The sequence below is a fragment of the Ranitomeya variabilis genome, chromosome 4 (assembly GCF_051348905.1).
Source record: "Ranitomeya variabilis isolate aRanVar5 chromosome 4, aRanVar5.hap1, whole genome shotgun sequence".
Taxonomy (NCBI): Eukaryota; Metazoa; Chordata; class Amphibia; order Anura; family Dendrobatidae; genus Ranitomeya; species Ranitomeya variabilis.
Window position 1 is genome coordinate 244,812,848 of NC_135235.1, and position 27,072 is coordinate 244,839,919.

Below are 27,072 nucleotides of genomic sequence, written 5' to 3' on the forward strand. Positions count from 1 at the left end.
GAGCTGTGGATATATAGTATATACAGAGCGTGTGACTACAGAGAGGAGCTGTGGATATATAGTATATACAGAGCGTGTGACTACAGAGGAGCTGTGGATATATAGTATATACAGAGCGTGTGACTACAGAGCAGCTGTGAATATATTGTGTATATACAGAGCGTGTGACTACAGAGGAGCTGTGGATATATAGTATATACAGAGAGGAGCCGTGTAATGTTCTTTTCTGAATGTTTGGTCCAGTGGACCGACAGTTGGGATCAGGAGAGAAAGATTTTGTCCTCTGTTGTGGGCTGGCTCATGCATTGTGGTTGTTCTTATGACCCTTCCTTTTTCCCTTTCTCATGCCTTGGTGGAGCTTGATAGACATTTGTCTTATTTTAACTCTGTTAACTATTTAACTATCAGAGTTGTATCGTTATCAAACTCCTTTCTTTTACAGGTGTGCGGTGGACAACAGAGTGACCCGTGTGGCCTGGCTGAACCGCAGCACCATTTTATACACCAGCAATGACAAGTGGTCCATAGACCCCCGGGTAGTACTTGTAGCGAACACCAAGAGCCAGTACATCATTGAGATTCAGAACGTGGGCATTTATGACGAGGGACCCTACACCTGCTCCGTACAGACAGACAATCACCCCAGAACCTCCCGTGTGCACCTCATTGTACAAGGTAAGTGTCAGTCCTAGCCGCCGGCCACTGATCAGTTTCGGTTTGGGCATTAGATGATTTTTCTCCTGAAAATTGCATTTTTTTGGGTGTAAGATGAGGTCTATAAGTGGAGGAACGACAGGTGAGGCCGGGAGGTGTTCAGACAGGTCTCATGTTGGCAAGAGAAATTATAGTATGAATCTGCCCATTGTGACCATTCATGAGGGAGCCTCAATGTTCTGGTTGTTCCATCATCAAATACTGCAGGCAGTGATCTGTGGTGTTGCCCCTTGTACCAGAGAAGAGCAGGGAGCGAATATTCCTACAGTACCGTGGCATGACTGCACTTATATAGCAGCCAGGTAGGGGAATAGGGCATGCTTTCTATACCGTCTGATGGTGGACTCCTAACTCCATGATGGCCAAGATTTCTTTCATGCTCGATGCTGTTTACAGGCATGAAATGCTTTATCTTCTCCAATGCAGTCTAAAACCACCTCGAAATATTCTGAGGGATGTAGTCTCATGACTTTTATGTGCCCTCTGAACATTGGCCGCAATCTGTGTGCTAAGGCCGCTTATGGATTATAACAGCGGCGAGAACAGAGCTCCCCACCATGGCACCAATGACACACTGAAGACCCCAGTCAGACACATCCAACCATTGGGCTACGGACGAATCCTCGTCACCAGCAGCTGAGGGTGGAAGTGTACATGGCCGTTATCCGTAAGATTGACACAAACAGGGTCCGGCTCTTGTCTGCTGGATTTGGGGAAATTCCACAGATACTAGAAGTCTGAAAATGATCCCCAGGATGAGAGCAGTGCCCACACTCTGTCTGATCCTCATCTGCAGGAATCTGCTCCTGATCTATACCTTTCACAGTTCCTTTGCCTGAAGTCACACTCCATACTGGCTGTGAATTAAGCAAGAGGGCGGAGGTGCTGGGAGTAGAGCTGGAGTGACAGAGGCTTCAGACGTACCATAGCTCTTCAGCCTCACTTCCATATCAAACAGGGATTTTTCATGCACTAGGGACAGACGGCCATGTAAAGGGATTGCTGGCTTTAATTTGAAACAGCTGCAGCGCATATAAATAATTTGAGGTGGGAAATCCTGCTGACAGGATAATTTAAGGATTATGCAGTGATTTTTATGTTGGTTATCAGTAAGTACACCAGCCTCACCAGGTCTAAAAGATCTATGCAATATTGTATCCTGACATTTGGTGACCGATCTGCTTGACAGTGTCCAAGATTATGTGACCTGGTCACAGGTCACACTGTTCCCTCCATCTGGTGCCGCCCTGCAAAAGTCCCATTGAGTTGCCACTTATTGGGGAGAAGTGGAACAGGTGCGATGATGCCATATTGTAGAGAACAATGTGAGAGGAGAGGTTTTCCCCAGCGACGGGGAGATTGTGGCGAGAGCTGAGCCATGTTCCCGCAGACACTCTGCTCTCAGTTCACAGGGAGGTTCTGATACATGACATTTCGAAAGGGCCATTAAGGGATAAAGTGTATTATTGATGAGGCCTTCAGGTTCTCGCAGTGTCGGTGCATTGTGCAGGCTCGAGGAGTCACTGGTATATGGATCCCTTCTGTGTGCGCTCACACCGGCCATCAATAGACTGCCAGGAACCATAACTCATGGGGAATGTCTGCCGGCCAAGGTGACACCGATGTCGGTAAGCTTCTCTGCTCCAGATAAGCAGAACCCAACCGATATTCTGATGTCTCTTCATACATTTCTAGGAGGAGTTAGAGGAATGGCAGAAAAAATGCTCCAATATTGCTATTTTATGGGAATGCAAACATGTCAGGGCAACGGAAGAGACCTCTACAAGGAGAAAAAGGCTCCAGCACCAGGCGTCTCTTCAGAAAACTGCCATCATGCTTAATTTTTCATTACCTTGGTCTTAGTGACATAAAACTAAAGTATGCAATGTATACGTTTCTCTGAAAATAAATGTACATTTTGTAATGGAGCAGTCTCTGAAAGCCAGACTGGGGCTCATGAGCGTCCTCCATGCGCCTGAGGTTTATCACCTACCGGAGGTGAAAGTTATTGGGCCCCTGATTATATGAATGAGAAAAACTGTGGGTGAAACCACCGAGAGCAAACCGGCTGTGAAGAAGTGGCTATCGGCTAGTCCAGCGGGGAAGGATGTAGGACACGCAGCTCTGCGCCCGCACACTTTACCAGATGAAAACCGGCCATCTTCCTGAAAGATTCCACCTAGCCGGGCTCCTCGGGGGTAGTAATAAATGACTAGAAACGCTGATCTGAAATGTTCTGATCCGATGAATGGATGTCCAGCCAATCAGACTATTCTTAGGATACAACATGTATTTGGACCACATGGATGTCGTCTCACTGGGCAGTTGCTGATCAGTACTCTCCTCTTCATCAGAATGGAAGGCTTAGGCGCCTAAGGGGCAGGGAAGAAGGGGACCATAAACTCTATAAGTTGTACATATCATACACACATTACATGTACTGTATGTACAATATCAGGTACTGAGGGGGAGAAATTCCACCCAATAAGTATGAGACTCTGGAAACTACCACACAAGGAAGTGACGAGCTCCAGTGCCATGAGTGGGAGGAGTTACAAACAAGCCCTTCCCCTGCGCAGCAGTATACATAGACGTCACATCATGTATAGATTAAGGTGGATAATAAAGAGAATTACCATACAGTATATAAAAAGTTTACACACCTGTCACGGATCCCTCTCCGTGCTGTCACTAATTCGTCACGTGACCGCTCTCCGCACGTGACTTGGGGTTGTGCCTGCAAGGGTTAATCTATCTCCTCACTCTGTCCAGCATTCAACATCTGTCCTATGCTGTAATGGGAGCATAAATCACACACCGACCCAGGCCACACCCGCTCATACACGCTGCCACCACTCACCGAATACACGGGCGATGAGTCCCGGAAATATTACTAATACTGTCTACCACTCATAAGGCTCACACACCTTAGGCTATGGATTCTTTAGAACATACAAGGTTCAACTGTTAAAGTTTTATGCTTTAATACAAAAAGGTTCAGTGCTTACAGTAAGGAAAATGTATAAAAATATGGTAATAAAGACATACAGCTATGCAAAACAATATAAATTAACAGGAGAAAACTCTCAGAAATAGCTAAGGCTATGTGCACACGTTGCGGATTAGCCTGTGGAATTTTTTGTGCGGATTCTGCATCTCTTGGCAGAAAAAGCAGGTGTAGATTTGATGCGTTTTTTATGCGGATTTGCTGCTGATTAAGTGCGGATTTCTTGCGTTTTTACCCCTGTGGATTTCTATAATGGAATGGATGCAAAAACGCTGTAGCTCCGCACAAAAGAAGTGACATGCTACTTCTTTTATTCCGCAGCGTTTCCACACAGAATTTTCCGCACCATTAGCACAGCATTTTTTTTTCATTGATTCACATTGTACTGTAAATCACTTGCGGATCTGCAGCATTTCTGCACGGTGAAAAAATGTTGCGGATCCGCAGGAAATCCGCAACGTGTGCACATAGCCTACCTTGTAGTCTGCTTCTGCTCCCTGAGGGTAGGATGAATATAGACTGGATCACATCCGCTTCCCAGGCTGCCCTCACATGTGAACAATTTTGAATGTAATACAAGCCAAATTTATAAAGTCACCCTGGAGGTCAGATTTCTAGACCAGCCCCACAAGTTGATATTCTAATTACTTGTTTTGATTGGACCATGGTCGCGCCCCCAATGATTATAATATTTTTTCTGAGATCCTTTGGGTAAAGCTTCCCACAGATAGTTACATAGATATTAAGGTTGAAGGAAGACTTTAAGTTCATCTAGTTCAACCCATAGCCTAACCTAACATGCCCTAACATGTTGATCCAGAGGAAGGCAAAAAAAAAACCATGTGGCAAAGAGTAAGCTCCACACTGGGGAAAAAAATTCCTTCCCGACTCCACATACGGCAATCAGACTAGTTCCCTGGATCAACGCCCTATCAAGGAATCTAGTGTATATACCCTGTAACATTATACTTTACCAGAAAGGTATCCAGTCCCCTCTTAAAGTTAAGTAACGTATCACTCATTGCAACATCATACGGCAGAGAGTTCCATAGTCTCACTGCTCTTACAGTAAAGGATCCGCGTCTGTTATTATGCTTAAACCTTCTTTCCTCCAGAGGATGCCCCCTTGTCCCTGTCTCAGGGCTATGATTAAAAAGATCATCAGAAAGGTCTTTGTACTGTCCCCTCGTATATTTATACATTAAAATAAGATCACCCCTTAGCCTTCGTTTTTCCAAATTAAATAGCCCCAAGTGTAATAACCTGTCTTGGTATTGCAGACCCCCCAGTCCTCTAATAACCTTGGTCGCTCTTCTCTGCACCTGCTCTAGTTCAGCTATGTCTTTCTTATACACCGGAGACCAGAACTGTGCACAGTATTCTAAGTGTGGTTGCACTAGTGACTTGTATAGAGGTAAAATTATGTTCTCCTCATGAGCATCTATGCCTCTTTTAATGCATCCCATTATTTTATTTGCCTTTGTAGCAGCTGCCTGACACTGGCCACTAAATGTGAGTTTGTCATCCACCCATACTCCCAGGTCTTTTTCATTGACTGTTTTGCCCAGAGTTTTAGAATTAAGCACATAGTTATACATCTTATTACTTCTACCCACGTACATGACCTTACATTTATCCCTATTAAAGCTCATTTTCCATTTATCAGCCCAAGCTTCTAGTTTACATAAATCATCCTGTAATATAAAATTGTCCTCCTCTGTATTGATTACCCTGCAGAGTTTAGTGTCATCTGCAAATATTGAAATTCTGCTCTGTATGCCCCCTACAAGATCATTAATAAATGTTAAAAAGAAGAGGGCCCAATACTGACCCCTGTGGTACCCCACTGCTAGCCGCGACCCAGTGCAAGTGTGCTCCATTAATAACCACCCTTTGTTTCCTATCCCTGAGCCAGCTCTTAACCCACTTACACATGTTTTCCCCTATCCCCTTTATTCTCATTTTATGTATCAACCTTTTGTGTGGCACCGAATTAAAAGCTTTTGAAAAGTCCATATACACTAGATCCACTGCGTTCCCTTAGTCCAGTCCGGAACTCTTCATAGAAATTGATCAGATTAGTCTGACAGGAACAGTCCCTAGTAAGCCTGTGCTGATACTGGGTCATGAGGTTATTCCTCTTCAGATACTCCAGTATGGCATCCCTTAGAAGGCCCTCCAGGATGAAGCTTACTGGCCTAAAATTACCGAGTTCAGTTTTTGTCCCCTTTTTGAATATTGGCAACACATTTGCTATACGCCAGTCCTGTGGTACAGACCCTGTTATTATGGAGTCTTTAAAGATTAAGAATAATGGTCTATCAATGACTGTACTTAGTTCCTGCAGTACTCGGGGGTGGATCCCATCCGGGCCCGGAGATTTGTCAATTTTAGTGATTTTTAGACGCCGCCGTACTTCCTGCTGGGTTAAGCAGATGACACTTAATGGGGAATTTTTGTTATCACTGATCATATTGTCTGCCATGGGATTTTCTTGTGTAAATACTGATGAAAAAAGTCATATAGCATATTGGCTTTTTCCTCATCCTCATCCACCATTTCACCCAGACTATTTTTAAGGGGGCCAACACTATCATTTTTTAGTTTCTTACTATTTATGTAGAATATTTTGGGATTATTTTTCCTCTCTCCGGCAATGAGTCTCTCTATCTCCATCTTTGCTGCCTTGATTTGCTTTTAACAGAATTTATTTAATTTTCTGTATTTAATGCCTCATCACTACCTACTTCCTTTAATTCTCTAAATGCTTTCTTTTTGTCATTTATTGCGCCCCTTACAGCTCTATTTAGCCATATTGGTTTCCTCCTATTTCAGGTATGTTTATTCCCATACGGTATATACTGTGCACAGGTCCTATCCAGGATGCTAATAAACGTCTCCCATTTTCTTTGTGTATTTTTATGTCTCAGGATATCATCCCAGTTAATTGCACTAAGATAATCTCTCATCCGTTGGAAATTTGCCCTCCTGAAGTTTAGTGTCCTTGTCACCCCCCTACTACACATCTTATTAAAGGAAACATGAAAACATATTATTTTGTGATCACTATTTCCCAAGTGACCCTCAACCCTTATATTTGCAGTCTGGCCTGTTGGTTAATATTCGGTCTAGCAGTGCCCCCCTTCTTGTTGGGTCCTGAACCAGTTGTCAGAGGTAATTGTCTCTCTTAGGCTGGTTTCACATTTGTGTTTGTTGCCGCAGCGTTTGTACCGCATATAAACACATGCGTCGTGTTTTCCTATATTTAACATTAAAAACGCATGCGTTTTTTTTGGTTCGCGTTTTGTCGCGTTTGACGACGCATGCGTCGTCTCGTCGTTTGCGGCTTGGCGCGGAAATGCAACATGTAGTAATTTCTAGAGGCGTCTATTTACCGCCAGGAAACGCATGCGGTCGATTGCGCAAGGATTGCGACCAAAAAACGCATTGCTGTCTATGTAAACGCATGCGTTTTTTAGCACATGCGTTTGGTTGCGTTTTTGAACGCATGCGTTTCAATTGAGAAAAACATGTCTAGACACTGATAAGCCACCCCCCACCATCAAGGTGATAAAAGGGAGGGTGTGGACAGTTGCTGGTCACTTCTCAGCAGACAGCCAAGCAGAGCAGACGGACCAAAGTGGACAGCCAAGCAGAGCAGATGGCCCACAGCGGACAGCCAAGCAGAGCAGACGGACCACAGCACCTTGGAGCAAACAAGCCTCAGAACAATGTGAGTATATCCTAGCCAATGCCTTTATTTTCTATTTTCTGTCTCTACATGTCCTAATTTCTTGCATTTCTTCTTTCTACATGCATCAGAATGTCTTCTTCGGATTCTTCTTCTGGTGAGGAGTTTCGGCCAGGACAGTCGGAAGTGGAGCATGTCAGTGAGGTGAGTGCTTGCCTCGTCAGATTGGTAAGTATTCACTGTCACATCGACACATGTGACAATTTTAATTTTTCTTTTAGAGCTCTTCGCTGCTCCTGCCCTGTCTCAGCCGCAGTAGGAGTCAAGGTCCGGTGGCAAGACGGCAGCAGGTACGTATACAAGGCTGACTGTCCTCAGTGTAATATTCTTGAATCTTCCTTTCTTTCCATTCTTCTTTCTTTAATTTTTTCTTGTGGAATCCTTTTGTATGTTGACTTTGCTATTCATGCCATTTCTCAGCATCTTTTTTTCTTTCTTTTCCTTCTGTTAATTGAGCAAACTGTAATGACTTTCTTTAATTTTTAGGTTTCACAACGGGAGGATGATCTGATCGAGAATGACCTCCTCATCCCCCTGGTCCAGGAGAGAGTCCTGTTGTGGGACACCCGGGATCCACTGCACTCAAACAACATGACGATCCGGTGGTTATGGAATGAGGTGGCCCAAGCGATGTGGGATGGCTGGGACAACGCCCCGACACGGGTCCGAGCTGCATTTGGTAAGTATTGCACTGTAGTGTGAAGCAGCAGAGACCTTGGCCGTGCTCACTCGACTGTGTGTGATGAAAGAAACTTTCTGGAGTTTCTCTCATCACTCACAGTTGTGTGAGCACGGCCAAAATAACTTTTTCTGACCAACATTTTTTTAAACAGTATCCAAAGTCAAAACACGTTGGCGTTCGATGAAGGACCGCTTCAACAAGGACCTGCGTCAAGAGAGCCGTGTTCCCAGTGGTTCAGGAGCAAGGATCAGACGCTACAAATAGCATCGCGTTCTGTCATTTTTAAGACCAGTCCTTGCCCAGAGAACGTAAGTATTTATCACGTGCATTAGGTTGTATTGTATTGTCATAACCTGTATTTTTACATTCCACAGGATTTTGCGTCTGTTTCATTTTTGATAGTAATTTTCTTTTTACTTTTTTCACAGCACATACAGCACTACTGTTGGCCCAGGTTCTGGAGCGGTTCTTCATCCGACAGTCATGGACCCGTCCCAGCCATCAAGCAGCGCAGCAGCAAGTGGGCCTTCCACACTAACTGGAGACCAGGGAGCTGGTCCATCAGGTCTTCCCCTTTTGCAGTCCTCTTCCACTGCCCCCTTTTTTTTTTGGGCTCCTAACGGCAGCGGCAGAGGGCTTCGGACAGGTCACTCATGCGCCCGAGTTTTTGCACTTGAGCTCGGTTTTACACGAAGCAATCGAGGCTTTGGGTGACCGAATGGATGTTTCACATAACCTCTTGAATGCACGTATCCAGGAGGTCAGCAAAAGCCTTGATCAAGTGAAAGCCGACCTCCAGAGGCCAGCACATCATTTTTTTAATCAAATTGAGCAGGGCATGTCGGAACACCTTACTCCTGATCTCCAGCTGAGTGTCATGCAGGCCTGCAATGCTGCTTACGTGCAGGCTATGCAGCAGAGTCGGTATTTCCAGCAGACAGTGGGGGCATATCCACCTGTGCCTTCACTGTCACGATTGTCCTCAATGCCGACCTCTGCTGCATCCCACTGCACGGCCACCTCAATTCCTTCCACAGCCGGACACCACTACAGCACCACCACCATGCCGAGTGCAGTTGGACATCCCACCGCCACCACCATCATGACATCCGCTGCTCCTGCTTGGACCTCCTCCACTGACACCATGATGCAGCAGGACCCTGGCATGGCCTTCCGTACCGCCACCTCCACGATGCAGCAGGACCCTGGCATGGCCTTCCGTACCGCCACCTCCACGATGCAGCAGGACCCTGGCATGGCCTTCCGTACCGCCACCTCCACGATGCAGCAGGACCCTGGCATGGCTTTCCGTACCGCCACCTCCACGATGCACCAGGACCCTGGCATGGCCTTCCGCTCTACAAGCGCTATGGACTCTGGCATGGCTGCACGCTCTACGAGCGCTATTGACTCTGGCATGGCTGCACGATCTACGAGCACTATGGACTCTGACACAGTGCAGCCAGACCCTGACAGGTCACCCGCCACCACGCCACGCCATATGAGCCCACCAAGACCTCCCACAACCAGGCAACCCCAAAAAAAACCAACAGAAAAAAAAAAGAAAAGAGGACTCTTAGAATTCCTCCCCCTTCACCTCCCAATGTGTCTGTAATGTCAGGTTTGTCTCACCCTTCCAGTGCGTCTCAAGCCTCTCATGTGTCAAGCCCCATCCCCAAACTTCCAGACCCTTCTAGTTTCATTGCCCCTTCTCCTGCCACCTCTGCGTCATCCACGGTTAGCCAGGCCTCAGTTCTTTTTACACCCCCCGTTTACATCACTCTACCCCAAGCCGCCGCAGTAAAAAATAATTTTTTGAGTTGTTAACAAAATAAAAAAAGTTTGATTTGCCACAATTATGTTTGGTTTATTGTGTCTTCCGCCGCCGGCGACACACACCGTGCGCCAAGAAACTTCGCCACATACTTACTAGTTAAAAATAAAAAGACTGCAGCTTTGTGTGTCTTTAGTATACAGATATGAGGTGGCCCAAAAAATATTACATGTATCTCCATAATCTCCTTTTTGTCTGTGCCTAGTGTGGCAGTCTGAAGAGAAAATGGTGGCAATACAGTGCAGACCTCTACTGAACAGGTCAGGTGTCAAAAAACTAATTAGTTAGGACACCTGACCTGGTGAGTAGAGAACTGCCTTGTATAACCACCATTTTCTCTTCTTTATACATAATCTATTACACACAAATTGAGGGACAATGGTGGTCACACACTACATATCTATGCTCACCTGCACAGGTGTCAGAAATTGTGAATTCATGAGCCTGTATATGTTTATCATGAAGTCATTATTTCTGACACCTGACTTGATGAGTATAGATAGTGTGACAGTGATTGTCTCTTCAGTTTGTGTCCAATGGATACAGGAGAAGAGAATCATGACGCAATGACGTCAACAAGCTTACCAATAAAGCAACATGGCTGCCATTACTAGCAGTATGTGGCCAGTGTTTTATATCAGTATTTGTAAGCCAAAACAAGGAGTGGAACAATTAGAGGTAAATTATGATATTAACATAATAACTAGCACCTCTGCTTTTATCACCCACTCCTGGTTTTGGATTACAAAAACTGATATTAAATACAGATCAAATACTGCCAGTTTTAGGACAGCCTTGGTTTGGAGAGGAAAAAGATAGGAGACACGGTCAACACAACCAAAACTAAAGTTTATTAATGAGAAATATTATTATCATTGTAGAAAATTACTGGTACAGATGTAATTACAACAGGACATTTACACAACATTGTCCTGCCATGACACACGTCCAATATCTGAATCAAAAAAGGCAGCAAATTGGTCCCGCATGTGACCAACGGCTGCAGTTGACCGCAGCGGGTGATGCTGGAAATCGGGCAGTGGGTGTGCAACTGGTTCATCCAGTTCAATGTTGGGTTGCTCCTTAACCATTATATAATTGTGCAGAACCACACAGGCTTTGACCACCTCGTCGACTGTTTCCACTTTTAGATTTATGGCTGATGCAAGAATGCGCCATTTAGCGACCAGAATGCCAAAGGTACACTCTACAGTTCTTCGGGCCCTGGTCAGTCTGTAGTTAAAGATCCTTCTAGTGTGGTTCAAGTCCCGACTAGAATAGGGCTTCAGTAGGTCTTCACATATCTGAAAGGCCTCATCCCCAACCATAACAAATGGCATCGGTGGACCTTGAGTGTTGGGGAGAGATTGTGGCGGGGGAAAATTGAAATTGTTGCCATACACATGGCGCCCCATATCCGAGTTCTTGAAAGTCTGGGAATCATTGCCACGTCCAAAAGCTCCAATGTCCACGGCGATGAAGCGACAGTTCGCATCAGCTATTGCCATGAGCTCAACAGAAAAATATTTTTTGTAATTGAAGTACTCCGATCCTGTTCTGGCTGGTTTGATGTGAATGTGCTTTCCATCCACCGCTCCTAAATAGTTGGGGAAATCACACACACTCCAGAATTGTTCTGCAATTTCAAGCCACATGTCCAAGGTGGGTAGGGGTATAAACTCATCCCGGAGTACATTCCACAAAGCCCGGCAGGTGTCCACAACTATTCCGGACAGGGTGGATATTCCAAGCCGGTATTGGAAGTGGAGGGATGATAAACTCTCTCCGGTGGCCAGAAATCTGGAAGAAAAACAAACACAAAAAACATTACAATCTATTCTTTTTATGGTGTGGTTACGCTAAAGAAAGAAAGGAAAATACCCAAAAAATACATGTCAGAAAACACCAAATTTGGTCTGTCATTGGTGTAGATTTTGAACGTACCTTATTGTAACCAGCAGACGTTCCTCGGGTGGAATCGCTCTACGGAGCTGGGTGTCTTGTCGCCGTATGGCTCCTTGGACACGAGAAAGCAAATCCCGGAACAAGTCTTGCGACATTCGTGTGTATTCCTGGAATTTCTCCGGGTTGGCATTAAGCTCGGCATAGAGCGTGTGGTAGGCTCCACGGCTCTCACGTAGTTCGATAATGGGGTGCCTCCAAAAACGCCTACGTTGTCTCCTCCATCTTTGGCGATTTCTGTCTTGCTCCCAAGCAAAAGCACAGGCAAGAAACAGCTTGAAGCTGAAATCCAGGTTGAAATAAAAGCTCTCCATGCGAAGATCCATCATGACACAGGATACAGTAGCAAACTGTTAAAATTTCAGTAGCCCTATCGTATATATATATAGAGATTCCATAATACACGCCCTCTGTAGTCCCATTGGCGTTGTCTGGTTATCTAGATTTTTCTCTTGTGAAATTTCTCATCATGCGCACCAAAAACGCAAGCGCAGGAAAAAACGCATGTAAACGCGTACAAACGCGGCGGTTTTTTTACTGCATGCGTCAACGCATGCGGCAAAAAAACGCAGCGTTTGTACGCGTTTACATGCGTTTTTTCCACCACTTGCGGATGCGTTTTAAACGCTGCAGATTTAGACGCAAATGTGAAACTAGCAGCCATAGTTGTCAGACACAGATTACCTTTGCTGGAACTGCAGGTTTCTGTTCCCCAATCTATTTCAGGGTAGTTGAAGTCCCCCATAATAATGACTTCTCCTTGAGTCGCAGCTTCATCTATTTGCTTTGAGGATATTCTCCATTGCTTCCATTATTTTTGGAGACTTATAACAAACCCCTCTCAGTAATTTATTATTTTTCCCCCTCCCCTTATCTCCACCCACAGGGACTCTACATTTTCATTAGATTCACCTATATTATCACGCAGGATAGGTTTTAAGGATGATTTTACATATAGACACACCCCTCCCCCTCGCTTATCCGTTCGGTCATTTCTGAACAGACTATAGCCCTGCAAGTTAACAGCCCAGTCATGGCTCTCATCCAGCCATGTCTCAGATATCCCCACCATGTCATAACTATGCTCCAACAACATTCTAATTCGTTCATTTTGTTGGCGAGGCTTCTGGCATTAGTATACATGCACTTTATGTATCTCTCTGTACCTCTATTCTTTCTTAAATTATTAGCTGTCCTACCCCCACCACCCATGCCACCGCCACCCCCAACTTCCTTATTTGTGCCCAGGTCTCTATCTTCCCTATCTTCCCCTCCTATAAAATGAATACCCTCCCCCAATACCTAGTTTAAACACTCCTCCAACCTTCTAGCCATTTTCTTCCCCAGCACAGCTGCACCTTCCCCATTGAGGTGCAGCTTGTCCCTAGTGTAGAACCTGTAGCCACCTGAGAAGTAGGCCCAGTTCTGCAGGAACCCAAACCCCTCCTTCCTACACCAATTCTTGAGCCACTTATTAACCTCCCTAATCTCCCGTTGCCTCTCTGGCGTGGTACAGGCAGTATTTGGAAAATACCACCTTGGAGGTCCTTGAGTGTCAGGCTGTAATTGACATCTCTCTTCAAAGAGCTAGGTGTGAAGCGCTTCCTCTTTCTTGATCCTAGCTAGGCCCCCTGGCGAGATTGGAGACAGAAGTATGCTGTCTCAGGAAAATACATATTAACACCTGGGTGAGACCTGCAGCCTTCAGGACAGATGTTAAATTATTACTAGTCACACAATAAACCTATACATAGTTCACTGCACACACACACACACATATATTTCACTACAACACCCATTAAAATCACAAGTTTTTGTCATGTCAAAACATAATTTCAGCGGTTTTCCTCTGTTAGGCTGTGTGCACACGTTGCTTTTTTATGCATTTTTTTTTCTGTGCTGAATTGGCCCAAAGAAGCTAAGGAATCCTTATGCCAGCAACATCCTTGAGAGTTGTGAAGTGCTGTGCACATGAGCAGTAGTTTTCCTTTGAGGATTTTCTGTGCCTTTAAATCTCCAGCATGTCAGTTCTTTTATGCATTTTTGACCCTTTGAATGCACAGGAAGAAACACAGCAAAAACGCTGCAGAAAAATGCTGCAGATTTTCCGCAGAGTTTTTGCTGCTAAAAGATGTAGAAAGCTTGCAGAAATTTTAGCACATAGCCTTAATGTTACCCGTAATCTGTACAAAGTAAACAAACCCTAAGGCTACTTTCACACTAGCGGTTTTTTTTGCATACGTCGCAATGCGTCGTTTTGGCGAAAAAACGCATCCTGCAAAGTTGTCTGCAGGATGCGTGTTTTTCCCCATAGATTTACACTGGCGACGCATTGCGACGTATGCACACACATTGCAACCGTCGTGCGACGGTTGCGTCGTGTTGTGGTGGACCGCCGGCAGCAAAAAACGTTACATGTAAAGTTTTTTTGTGCCGACGGTCCGCCATTTCCGACCGCGCATGCGCGGCCGGAACTCCGCCCCCACCTCCCGATGGGGCAGCGGATGCGTGGAAAAACAGCATCCGCTGCCCCCGTTGTGCGGCGCATTCACTGCTAGCGTCTGTACGTCGGCCCGACGCACTGCGACGGGCCGAGTACGACGCTAGTGTGAAAGTAGCCTAAGAGGCAGACAGCGTGGCCCAGTCTGGCACCATGCTCCTGTGCCAGCGGCCATCTTATGGACAGGAGAGCCGTCATACCTGTAGGTGCCGCAGTCACGTCCTCCACGCAGCGGTTAGAATAAAGCTAATGTGGCAACTTCTTCTGCAGCCCCCAGCAGTGGCTATAGAGGGCATGCATATGAGGGGGAAAAAAAAAGTCCTGAAAAGTGGACAACCCCTTTAATTAGTCAGGGGAACTTGTATGGTAGAATAATAGAAAATGTGGGCTGAAGAACCCGACACTGGAGGAATTGGAGATGCGAGTGTCCTGGAGGCACAGTGCGTCAAGCTTTTACGTACACTGTAGAACAAAAATTCATTTTTTTTACCTTTTTGTGGAGAATTGAAAACTTGGTCATTCTGAGAGATCAGGCTAAGAGTTGAGTGTGGGGAATGTGAGGACATGTAGAGGGATACGGAAATAAATAGAAGACGCTCCGAAGCCCCCGGTGTGGGTTAGAGAGAGGTGGCGAGGGCATCGCTTCCCATGGAGGGCTATCTTGCTACAGTCGTGTCAGACAGAGGAGGTCCACCCTCTCCTGACCGTCACTGTACACATTATGCACTGAAGTTGGGGGTGGCGGTGGCATGGGTGGTGGGGGTAGGACAGCTAATAATTTAAGAAAGAATAGAGGTACAGAGAGATACATAAAGTGCATGTATACTAATGCCAGAAGCCTCGCCAACAAAATGAACGAATTAGAATGTTGTTGGAGCATAGTTATGACATGGTGGGGATATCTGAGACATGGCTGGATGAGAGCCATGACTGGGCTGTTAACTTGCAGGGCTATAGTCTGTTCAGAAATGACCGAACGGATAAGCGAGGGGGAGGGGTGTGTCTATATGTAAAATCATGATGTGGTATGCTTTGGATCATGAGCTCTACCACGCCTTCGCCATACTTTTCTCTTTCCACTATTCTGGTAGAGGTTGATCTTAGTTTCATCTGTCCAAAGAATGTTCTTCCAGAACTGTGCTGGCTTTTTTAGATGTGTTTTAGCCTTTTTCTTCTTGATGCTTATGAGTGGCTTGCACCGTGCAGTGAACCCTCTGTATTTACTTTCATGCAGTCTTCTCTTTATGGTAGATTTGGATATTGATACGCCGACCTCCTGGGGAATGTTGGTCACTTGGTTGGCTGTTGTGATGGGGTTTCTCTTCACCATGGAGATTATTCTGCGTTCATCCACCACTGTTGTCTTCCGTGGGCGCCCAGGTCTTTTTGCATTGATGAGTTCACCAGTGCTTTCTTTCTTTCTCAGGATGTACCAAACTGTAGATTTTGCCACTCCTAATATTGTAGCAATTTCTCGGATAGGTTTTTTCTGTTTTCGCAGCTTAAGGATGGCTTCTTTCACCTGCATGGAGAGCTCCTTTGACCGCATGTTTACTTCACAGCAAAACCTTCCAAATGCAAGCACCACACCTCAAATCAACTCCAGGCCTTTTATCTGCTTGAGAATGACATAACGAAGGGAATGCCCACACCTGTCCATGAAATAGCCTTGGAGTCAATTGTCCAATTACTTTTGGTCCCTTTAAAAACAGGGCGGCACATGTTAAGGAGCTGAAACTCCTAAACCCTTCATCCAATTTTAATGTGGATACCCTCAAATGAAAGCTGAACTTCAACTGCATCTGAATTGTTTTGTTAAAAATTCATTGTGGTACTGTCTATAACCAACATTAGGAAAATGTCGTCTCTGTCCAAATATATATGGACCTAACTGTATATTATATCATATTATATAGAGAGAAAATATATATATATATATATATATATATATATATATATATATATATATATATATATATAAATATACACTGTGTGTGTATATATATATATATATATATATATATATATATATATATATATATATATATATATGTGTATATATATATAATATATTTATTCCAGAAAAAAGGCAGCACTCCTTACTTAAAGTGGATATTTGTGGTTTAATTCAAACCCACAAGGCAGGCGAATTTCGGCTCTGAATGAGCCTTTCCCAAGCACACATATATAAAAAATATTTTATATATATGTGTATATATATATATATATATATATATATATATATGTGTGTGTGTATATATATATATATATATATGTGTATATATATATATATATATATATATATATGTGTATATATATATATATGTGTGTATGTGTATATATATATATATATATATATATATATATATATATATATATATATATGTATATATTATAATATATATATATATATATCTATATCTATATCTATATATCTATATATATATCTATATATATATATATATATATATATATATATATATATATATATATATATCAAAAAAGGAAGCAGCACTCCATTTTCAAAGCAAGTGTAGGATTTATTCAAATCCACATGTCAGTGCGACGTTTCAGCTCTATTGAGCTTTTCTCAGTGTGCTGTTCCTTTTTTACTATATATATATATATATATATATATATATATATATATATATATATATATATAGTACAGACCAAAAGTTTGGACACACCCTCTCATTTAAAGATTTTTCAGCATTTTCATGACTATGAAAATTGTACATTCACACTGAAGGTATCAAAACTATTAATTAACACATGTGGAATTACATACTTAACAAAAATGTATGAAACAACTGAAATTGTCTTATATTCTAGGTTCTTCAAAGTAGCCATCTTTTGCTTTGATGACTGCTTTGCACACTCTTGGCATTCTCTTAATGAGCTTCAAGAAGTAGTCACTGGGAATGGTCTTCCAACAATTTTGAACGAGTTCCAAGAGATGCTTAGCACTTGTTGGCACTTTTGCCTTCACTCTGCGGTCCAGCTCATCCCAAACCATCTCGATTGGTCAAATAGCCTTTACACAGCCTGAAGGTGTGTTTGGGGTCATTGTCCTGTTGAAAAATATATGATGGTCTAACTAAACGCAAACCGGATGGAATAGCATGCCGCTGCAAGATGCTGTGGTAGCCATGCTGGTTCAGTATGCCTTCAATTTTGAATAAATCCCCAACAGTGTCACCAGCAAAGCACCCCCACACCATCACACCTCCTCCTCCATGCTTCACGGTGGGAACCAGGCATGTAGAGTCCATCCGTTCACCTTTTCTCCATCGCACAAAGACACGGTGGTTGGAACCAAAGATCTCAAATTTGGACTCATCAGACCAAAGCACAGATTTCCACTGGTCTAATGTCCATTCCTTGTGTTCTTTAGCCCAAACAAGTCTCTTCTGCTTGTTGCCTGTCCTTAGCAGTGGTTTCCTAGCAGCTATTTTACCATGAAGGCCTGCTGCACAAAGTCTCCTCTTAACAGTTGTTGTAGAGATGTGTCTGCTGCTAGAACTCTGTGTGGCATTGACCTGGTCTCTAATCTGAGCTGCTGTTAACCTGCGATTTCTGAGGCTGGTGACTCGGATAAACTTATCCTCAGAAGCAGAGGTGACTCTCTGTCTTCCTTTCCTGGGGCAGTCCTCATGTGAGCCAGTTTCTTTGTAGAGCTTGATGGTTTTTGCCACTGCACTTGGGGACACTGTCAAAGCTTTCCCAATTTTTCGGACTGACTGACCTTCATTTCTTAAAGTAATGATGGCCACTCGTTTTCTTTACTTAGCTGCTTTTTTCTTGCCATAATACAAATTCTTACAGTCTATTCAGTAGGACTATCAGCTGTGTATCCACCAGACTTCTGCCCAACACAACTGATGGTCCCAACCCCATTTATAAGGCAAGAAATCCCACTTATTAAACCTGACAGGGCACACCTGTGAAGTGAAAACCATTCCCGGTGACTACCTCTTGAAGCTCATCAACAGAATGCCAAGTGTGTGCAAAGCAGTCATCAAGCAAAAGGTGGTTACTTTGTAGAACCTAGGATATAAGACATATTTTCAGTTGTTTCACACTTTTTTGTTAAGTATATAATTTCTATAGTCATGAAAATACGGAAAAAAATTTAAATGAGGTGTCCAAACTTTTGGTCTGTGCTGTGTATATACATACACACACACACACACACACACACACACACACACACACACACACACACACACACACACACACACACACACACACACACGTTTGGACACACCTTCTCACTTAAAGATTTTTCTGTATTTTCATGACTGAATATTGTGCATTCACACTGAAGGCATCAAAACTATGAATTAACACGTGGAATTATATACTTAACAAAAAAGTCTGAAACAGCTGAAAATATGCCTTACATTCTAGGTTCTTCAAAGTATATATACACACACATATACACGCACATACATATATATAAATACATATATATACACATATATATATATATATATATATATATATATATATATATATATATATATATATATATATATATATATATATATATATATATATATATATATATATATATACACATATATACATATATACATACACATATACATACACAAACCACAATCAGAACTAGTGGAAAAAATGTCCAAACCGATTTGCAAAATTAAAACAAATTTTATTAAAGATAACCAAAGGAGAAAGAACAACGGTGTAGCTGAAATAAGCGGTAAATCACATAACACACAGAAAGCATGGTGAGAGACCGCACATGCATAGCCAGGTCACAAAAGTGGATGCCTAGTACCCGTAGACCACAAATAGATAATAATACAAGGCAACACATATATAGAGGATAACATACCAAGTGGTGTGTGACCCGGGCACACGCAGTCTCCCGCCCTCCCCGACGCGCGTTTCGGAAGTACAGAAACTTCCTTCCTCAGGGGGTATGCCGTGAAATAGAGCAGAAGCATTTTATGTGTATGTAGCCGGAAGTAGCCGCAAATGAGCGGCGGACGAAAAAGGCACACCCACATCCGGCGCCAGCACCAACGTGGATGCACGTACACATGGGGCCCCATGTGACCACACCAACAGGCGACGGGCAGCACAGAGGGAGGGGCGAAACGTCCAGAAACATGTATCGGCACTACAGCGGCCCTCAAAGGTAAGGGCATATTGCCAATAGTGTCGGTGCCGTATACTCTATAACGCTACCGAAAACATACACATACCAACTACCATAACGCAGGAGCTAAAGATGAACAAGGAATCTTGTAAACGGAAAACAAACAAAATTAACAACCATACTACACAATACAAAATATCCAAACAAATACAAAACATATACACATAATAATAGATGTATAGTATGGTTGTTAATTTTGTTTGTTTTCCGTTTACAAGATTCCTTGTTCATCTGTGTGTTATGTGATTTATCGCTTATTTCAGCTACACCGTTGTTCTTTCTCCTTTGGTTATCTTTAATAAAATTTGTTTTAATTTTGCAAATCGGTTTGGACATTTTTTCCACTAGTTCTCATTGTGGTTTGTCTTAGTGACGTTAGTGGGTCCTGTTAGTCCTATTATTGGGTTATGGGGTACCTCGATATTTAGATACAGTGACTTGTACTTTGAATTTATTATGAGGTATTCCATTGACCATATGTGTTTATTTGTTTGTATACACACACACACACACACACACACACACACACACACACACACACACACACACACACACACACACTTTGGCTTAAACATACTTCTGTTCATCCTAAGTAGCATCACATTTCACTGTTTTACATGTTTTCAGACATTGTCAGGTTCAGTTATGAAATCAGCCATTTCTTAATGATTTTGACTCCTGAATTCAAATCAGACAATGAAAATATTTAGTTGTTTCTGATATCAAAGATGTTTGGTTTACTGCTACATATAATTATTGCATAAAAGTTAACAATTTTCTGATATTTAGAGTTAACTTACAACAATTCCATTAAGTAAAACGTCTAAACACTATTGTGAATTATAAAGTTACAGAAATTGTTATACATTTGCATTCAGTGACGACTCTTTTGCTTGTCTCTTGTACTTCTGCGTCAGATCATCTTACTTACAATTGTCCACGGTAATCTACAAACATTGATGGATTCCATTCTCCTTGATAATTTTTCTCCATATCCGCAATATCTTGCGGGAGCACCTGCATCGGACATTACTCACATGTAAGCTTCTTACTTTTTATTTATTATTTGAAATTATATGTGCACTTTATGCAACACTGGTTGCTTTATTTTGATATTTAAAATTATGTTCACATGTTATATGTGGATATGGTTGGAAGCACATTATATATATTTAGCACTTTATAGGGTTAATAGACATATTAAGCATGCTTTTTAGTAGCACTAAGCACTTTTTTCTGCACCTTATGTATTTATGCTAAATATAGATCTCACATGTGAGTATAAGATGAATCAAAGGGCTCCTTAGACTGTTTTTTATAGGGTTTTTTGCAGCCTCTAATGTGGCATTTTTGCACATAGTTTCTTTGATTGAAAAGAAAAAAAAATATTTTTTAAAAATGTGGTGTTTATTCACGTAAATTTTATATATTTAGTACTTAGGCTCCATCTTTTTCTGTTATTAATGAAAATATTTCGTTGTTTCTGATATCAAAGATGTTTGTTTTACTGCTACATTTTATTGCATAAAAGTTTCAGTGCTTTGTCAAATTATATTTACAAAAAAGTTTCAATTTTCTGATATTTAGAGTTAACTTACAACAATTCCATTAAGTAAAACGTCTAAACACTTTTGTGAATTATAAAGTTACAGAAATTGTTGTACATTCAGTGACGACTCCTTTGCTTGTCTCTTGTACTTCTGTGTCGGATCATCTCTTACAATTGTCCACAGTAATCTACAAGCATTGATGGATTCCATTCAACTTGATATTTTTTCTCCATATCCGCAATATCTTGGTGAAATCTTTCACCTTATTCGTCGCTTGCTGCTCCGCAGTTTGGCGGAAAAAAGTCTAGATGCGACTGTGAGAAATTAATCTTAAAGGGCATGTTACAACCAAGATCCTTCTATGTTTTTAGGAGATTTTCCACCAACTCTAAATAGTTACCTGCTCTATAGTTCCCACCAATGTGAATGCGACCGATGCACCCTTTTTCTTTTCCTGCAACAAATGGAGAAACTCCTCATCTTGAAGAAGCTTACTGATCTGAGGTCCAGTGAAGATGCATTCCTTTATCTTTGCTTCATTCAGCCTTGGACATTTATCAATGAGATACTTTGAGGGTATGTGCACACGTTCAGGATTTCTTGCAGAAATTTCCTGAAGAAAACCGGAAATTTTCTGCAAGAAATCCGCATTTTTTTTTTTGCGTTTTTTTTCCGTTTTTTTTAACATTCTGCAAGCGTAATTAGCTTGCAGAATGCTAAAGTTTTCCAAGCGATCTGTAGCATCGCTTGGAAAACTGACTGACAAGTTGGTCACACTTGTCAAACATACTGTTTGACAAGTGTGACCAACTTGTTACTATAGATGCTGCTTTTGCAGCATCTATAGTAAAAGATAGAACGTTTAAAAATAATAAAAAAAATAAAAAAAATGCTTATACTCACCCGCAGACATCAGATCTCCTCACCGGCGTCCATTCCTATAGCTGATGTGTGCGCGCAGGGCCTTCCATGACGTCACGGTCACGTGAGCGGTCTCGACCAATCACAGGACAGTGACGTCATTCGGCAAGGTCCTTCTCCGCACACCAGCTACAGGAACCAGCCAGCGTGCAGCACAGAGGCGGGAACACTGCGCTGGACATCGAGGGTGAGTATAGGACTGTTTTTTATTTTATTTCTTATTTTTTGACCACTTATATGGTGCCCAGTGCGTGGAGGAGAGTCTCCTCTCCTCCACCCTGGGTACCAACCGCACATAATCTGCTTACTTCCCGCATGGTGTGCACAGCCCCGTGCGGGAAGTAAGCAGATCAATGGACCCCTAGGTGTGCGGAATCCCCGCAATTCCGCATTTTTAATGAACATGTTGCTTTTTTTTCCGCTATGCGATTTTTTCGCGGAAAAAATCGCAACATTTGCACAAAAAATGCGGAATACCTTGTAAATAATAGGAGGCATATGTTAGCGTTTTTTTCGCGTTTTTATCACGTTTTTATAGCGAAAAAACGCGAAAAAACCGCTAAAAATCCTGAACGTGTGCACATGGCCTGATGCTTTTGTATTTTTATCCGTTGTCTTTACAAAGTTCTTCATTAGAGCCAACTAGATCTGCAATGCTGATAAAATGTTCTGTGGGTCAACAAGTGCTGGATGCAGGACAGTTTTACTCCCTGGCTGAAGTGAATGTTGGAGAGGCCGATATCTTATTGTGATATTCCCGTGCACAACTATTCCACTCACACAAAAATCAGCAGGACTTTGTGTAACCACCCTGGAGACCACGTAAATGGCAACCACCTATAAGTCACCATAGAGGGGCCACATATGTTGGTCATAGTTCAGGCACCTCCACAGCCGTTTCATGTTGTCATAGGTTTCTTTCATGTGGACGGCACAGCCAACTGGAATTGAAGGTAGCCCATTACCATTATACAGCTAGACAACTTTTAGGAATTTTTGCACAAATCAATGAAGAGCCACCATTCCTCAGAATTATAACTCATCTTCAGAGATTTCATTAAACTGTTGATGTTGTTAAGATCGCCCTCCATGAAGAAGTATTGTACAAAATCTTTATCATGGTTGCGGAACAAATAAATTCAAACATAGCCCACTAGGAAATTCCACTGCTGCAGTCGGGAACCTAAGAGCTCAGTCTTACTCGGGAAGATCCAAATCTCTAACAAGATCGTTCAGGTCACTTTGTTGAGGTTGCTGACAGAAAGTGTGGGTCGTGAGAGGACACCAAGAGCAATCTTCTTCCTTACTTGACTCAACTGAAAATATTTCTGGACCCAACAGTTCTTCTGCATGTGGTACTGGACATATTGCAGATGGAAGGTTTGGATACTGTAAAGTCTACTTCATCCTTTAAACTTTTTTCCTAATGTCAGGGCACCATGCAGAAATGGCAATTGGCAGTGTGATCGGTTGGCTCTCCTCTCTCCAGATGATTAGGACTGCAAAAGGAATAGATTGCTTCTTCCCATGCAACCACCGGGTAAGCTGTGATGCACATCTATTACAGCATTTGTGTCCTGATCTTCTACACTGCAGGAAAAATACATGTTGTAGGCTTTCCGTATCATGATAGTCACGTTTCACCTTTGTAACACAAAAGCAACTTCTCCACATATGTAGCAAAAACTCTCCGTTTTGTTAGTGCAAGAACGAGGCATATCTGGAAAAAATAAAAACAAGTCAATATGCTAAAAAACTACGCTAAGAAATCCTAAAACTGTATACCTTACGCATAGAGAATTTATAAAAGTAGGTGATGCAGCTGTAATTAGGACAACGTCATTGGGCGGAGTTGGTGTTTTTTTGATTGGTCGCCCTAAGCTGATAGAAAACGGATGGCTCAATAGACTAAATAGAGGGTGTAATAGACTGGCTACTAACAATGCAATCTGTAAGACTACATAAAAGGCGTGATCAGTGATTACAACCTCCTCTAAATCTTGAAAATTAAAGCCAATAAGCAAATGTAACCACCAAATTCATTTTCAGCACCACAAAATTAGTTAAAACCCTTCTTAAACTATAAGGGTATGTGTCCACTTTCAGGATTGCATCAGGATTTGGTCAGGATTTTCCATCAGTATTTGTAAGCCAAAACCAGGAGTGGGTGATAAATACAGAAGTGGTGCATATGTTTCTATTATACTTTTCCTCTAATTGTTCCACTCCTGGTTTTGGCTTACACATACTGATGTAAAATACTGACCAAATCCTGATGCAATCCTGAACGTGGACACATACCCTAAAGCCTCCCATGCCGATGCCATTCTCGCTCTCCCCGGGGCTGTGACACATGACGGGGGGAGTCCTGGCTGCAGCTGATCCTTGACTTCCTCTCCATGTTCAGTTCATCTGGAGGCAGAGGCAGTGATGCTAGCGCTGACTGGGTAACGGGCATCACGTCTCCTTCCACCACATCACATCCCCGGCACCACGAGTGCCAACATCACTGGAAGGGCGGCGGCACGCGAGGAGAGTTTAGGCTTTATTATTTTATCAGGACATAACATTTGGCTTAACAAGGGGTTGTCCTAGTAGTGGACAACCCATTTTTGTTCAACTCTTTTAGTCTCTGAACCAATTTAACTGTAGAACAGTGTAATCAACAAGAATAACTGATAATATTCAAGGTGGACCTAATATAGGATAATGAAAAGTCCCACAGTAGACAAAACACTTGAGCGATGTAGCAATAACAAGAGCATAAGCATATAAACCAAAACAGTAATATGTCCTGAAATTGGACATTGAGTACCAGAGCACAAATCGGGCTGATAAATAGCTGCTAGTTCTGCTACAATTTATAGACTGAGTCCTACACTTCAGTTTGGTTGAGATGGAGTTGAAGGTCTACCAGGGGGTGAGATAATCTTCTAGAGAGAAGCATTTCATTATACAGAAGAATATCCAAACCCAGCTATGTTTTGCCAAATCATCCATCAATTCTGCCCAAACCATGCAGATAACTGGTCCATTCTGATGAGACCAAGGGGGAACATTTTTGTCATAATTCCAAAAGGTGCAAAGCAGACATCAGAAGACCTCCATCCCCACAGTGAGGCATGGTGGGGCAGAATTGTGCTCTGAGTTGATTATTAGTCACCTGGAATTTACGTTTTAGTCAAGGGGGAGAAAGTATTATGGACAGTCTAAAGGTCAGTAAATTTTACATAAAAACCTTCAGGCCTCTGCTAAAAAAAAATGAAGATGAGGAGACAACCTTTCAGTGCAACAATGACCCTCAGGGACTTCCAAATCACCAAAAGAACGACTTAACCAGGAGAAGATAGAAGTTCTTGAGCTGCAAACCCAAACCTGAACCCAAGGGACAATCTGTGGTGTCCTGAAGAGGGCGCCGTACACAGTAATCTGACAGATGTGGAGCTGCTTCAAGGGGGAGCCGGGAAAGATCGGCAATCTTAGATAGGCCGAATGATCGACCCAAAAAGGCTGAATGCTGCCAGAAATACACAGGGGACTGCAGCAAAGTATCAGTGTCAGGCTGGTTTCACATTAGCGTTTGTGCACAGCGTAGGCCTGCGCATAGATCCGCATGGGTCTTGTGTACCTATATTTAACATTGTGTACGCAGGGACATGCGTTGTATGCGGATGCGTCCCATGTTGTGTTCGGCGGGCACGTCAAAACTACGCACGGGGACGAATCCGCATACAACGTATGTCCCTGTGCACACAATGTTAGGTACGCAAGACGCATTATTATTATTATAGCGCCATTTATTCTATGGCGCTTTACATGTGAGGAGGGGTATACATAATAAAAACAAGTACAATAGTCTTGAACAATACAAGTCACAACTGGTACAGGAGGAGAGAGGACCCTGCCCGCGAGGGCTCACAATCTACAAGGGATGGATGAGGATACAGTAGGTGAGGATAGAGCTGGTCGTGCTGTGGTTTGGCCAATCGGTGGTTACTGCAGGTTGTAGGCTTGCCGGAAGAGGTAGGTCTTCAGGTTCTTTTTGAAGGTTTCGATGGTAGGCGAGAGTCTGATATGTTGTGGTAGAGAGTTCCAGAGTATGGGTGTTGTGCGAGAGAAATCTTGTATGCGATTGTGGGAAGAGGAGATAAGAGGGGAGTAGAGGAGGAGACTTGTGAGGATCGGAGGTTGCCTGCAGGAAAGTATTGGGAGACGAGGTCACAGATGTATGGAGGAGACAGGTTGTGGATGGCTTTGTGTGTCATGGTTAGGCTTTTGTACTGGAGTCTCTGGATAATGGGGAGCCAGTGAAGGGATTGACAGAGGGGAGAGGCCGGGGAATAGCGGGGGGACAGGTGGATTAGTCGGGCAGCAGAGTTTAGAATAGATTGGAGGGGTGCGAGGGTGTTAGAGGGGAGGCCACAGAGGAGGAGGTTACAGTAGTCAAAGCGGGAGATGTTGAGGGCATGGACTAGGGTTTTTGCAGATTCTTGGTTTAGGAATGTACGGATCCGTGAAATATTTTTGAGTTGAAGGCGGCAGGAAGTAGAAAGGATTTGGATATGTGGTTTGAAGGAGAGATCAGTGTCAAGGATTACGCCCCGAGACAGCGAGCTTGTGGGACTGGGGAGAGTGGGCAGCCGTTTACTTTAATGGATAGGTTCGTTGGGGGGGGTCACGTGAGATGGGGAAAGACAATGAATTCTGTTTTGTCCATGTTAAGTTTTAGAAATCTAGTGGAGAAGAAGGATGAAATAGCGGATAGACATTTAGGGATTCTGGTTAGTAGGGTGGTGATATCTGGTCCAGAGATGTAGATCTGGGTGTCATCAGCATAGAGATGATACTGAAAACTGTGAGATTCTATGAGCTGTCCCAGGCCAAAAGTGTAAATGGAGAAGAGCAGGGGCCCTAGAACTGAACATTGCGGGACTCCGACAGATAGGGGAGGAGGTAGGTG

At 42.9% G+C, this 27,072-nt stretch overlaps 2 protein-coding genes across 3 annotated transcripts in view; one reads left to right on the top strand and one right to left on the bottom strand.

Annotated features, from left to right (window-relative positions):
- The window catches only part of LOC143764133 (opioid-binding protein/cell adhesion molecule homolog), a 179,194-nt gene that overhangs the window by 124,668 nt on the left and 27,454 nt on the right, over positions 1–27,072 (top strand). For both annotated transcript variants that reach the window (XM_077249350.1, XM_077249349.1), the window contains exon 2: positions 443–675. In XM_077249350.1, the coding sequence (XP_077105465.1) occupies positions 443–675 (233 nt within the window). The remainder of the gene's footprint in view (positions 1–442; positions 676–27,072) is intronic.
- Positions 23,626–27,072, bottom strand: part of LOC143764132 (neurotrimin-like) — a 971,575-nt gene continuing 968,128 nt past the window's right edge. Inside the window, exon 7 of the mRNA XM_077249345.1 lies at positions 23,626–23,832. Coding sequence (XP_077105460.1) covers positions 23,753–23,832 — 80 coding nt within the window. The 3' untranslated portion in view covers positions 23,626–23,752. The remainder of the gene's footprint in view (positions 23,833–27,072) is intronic.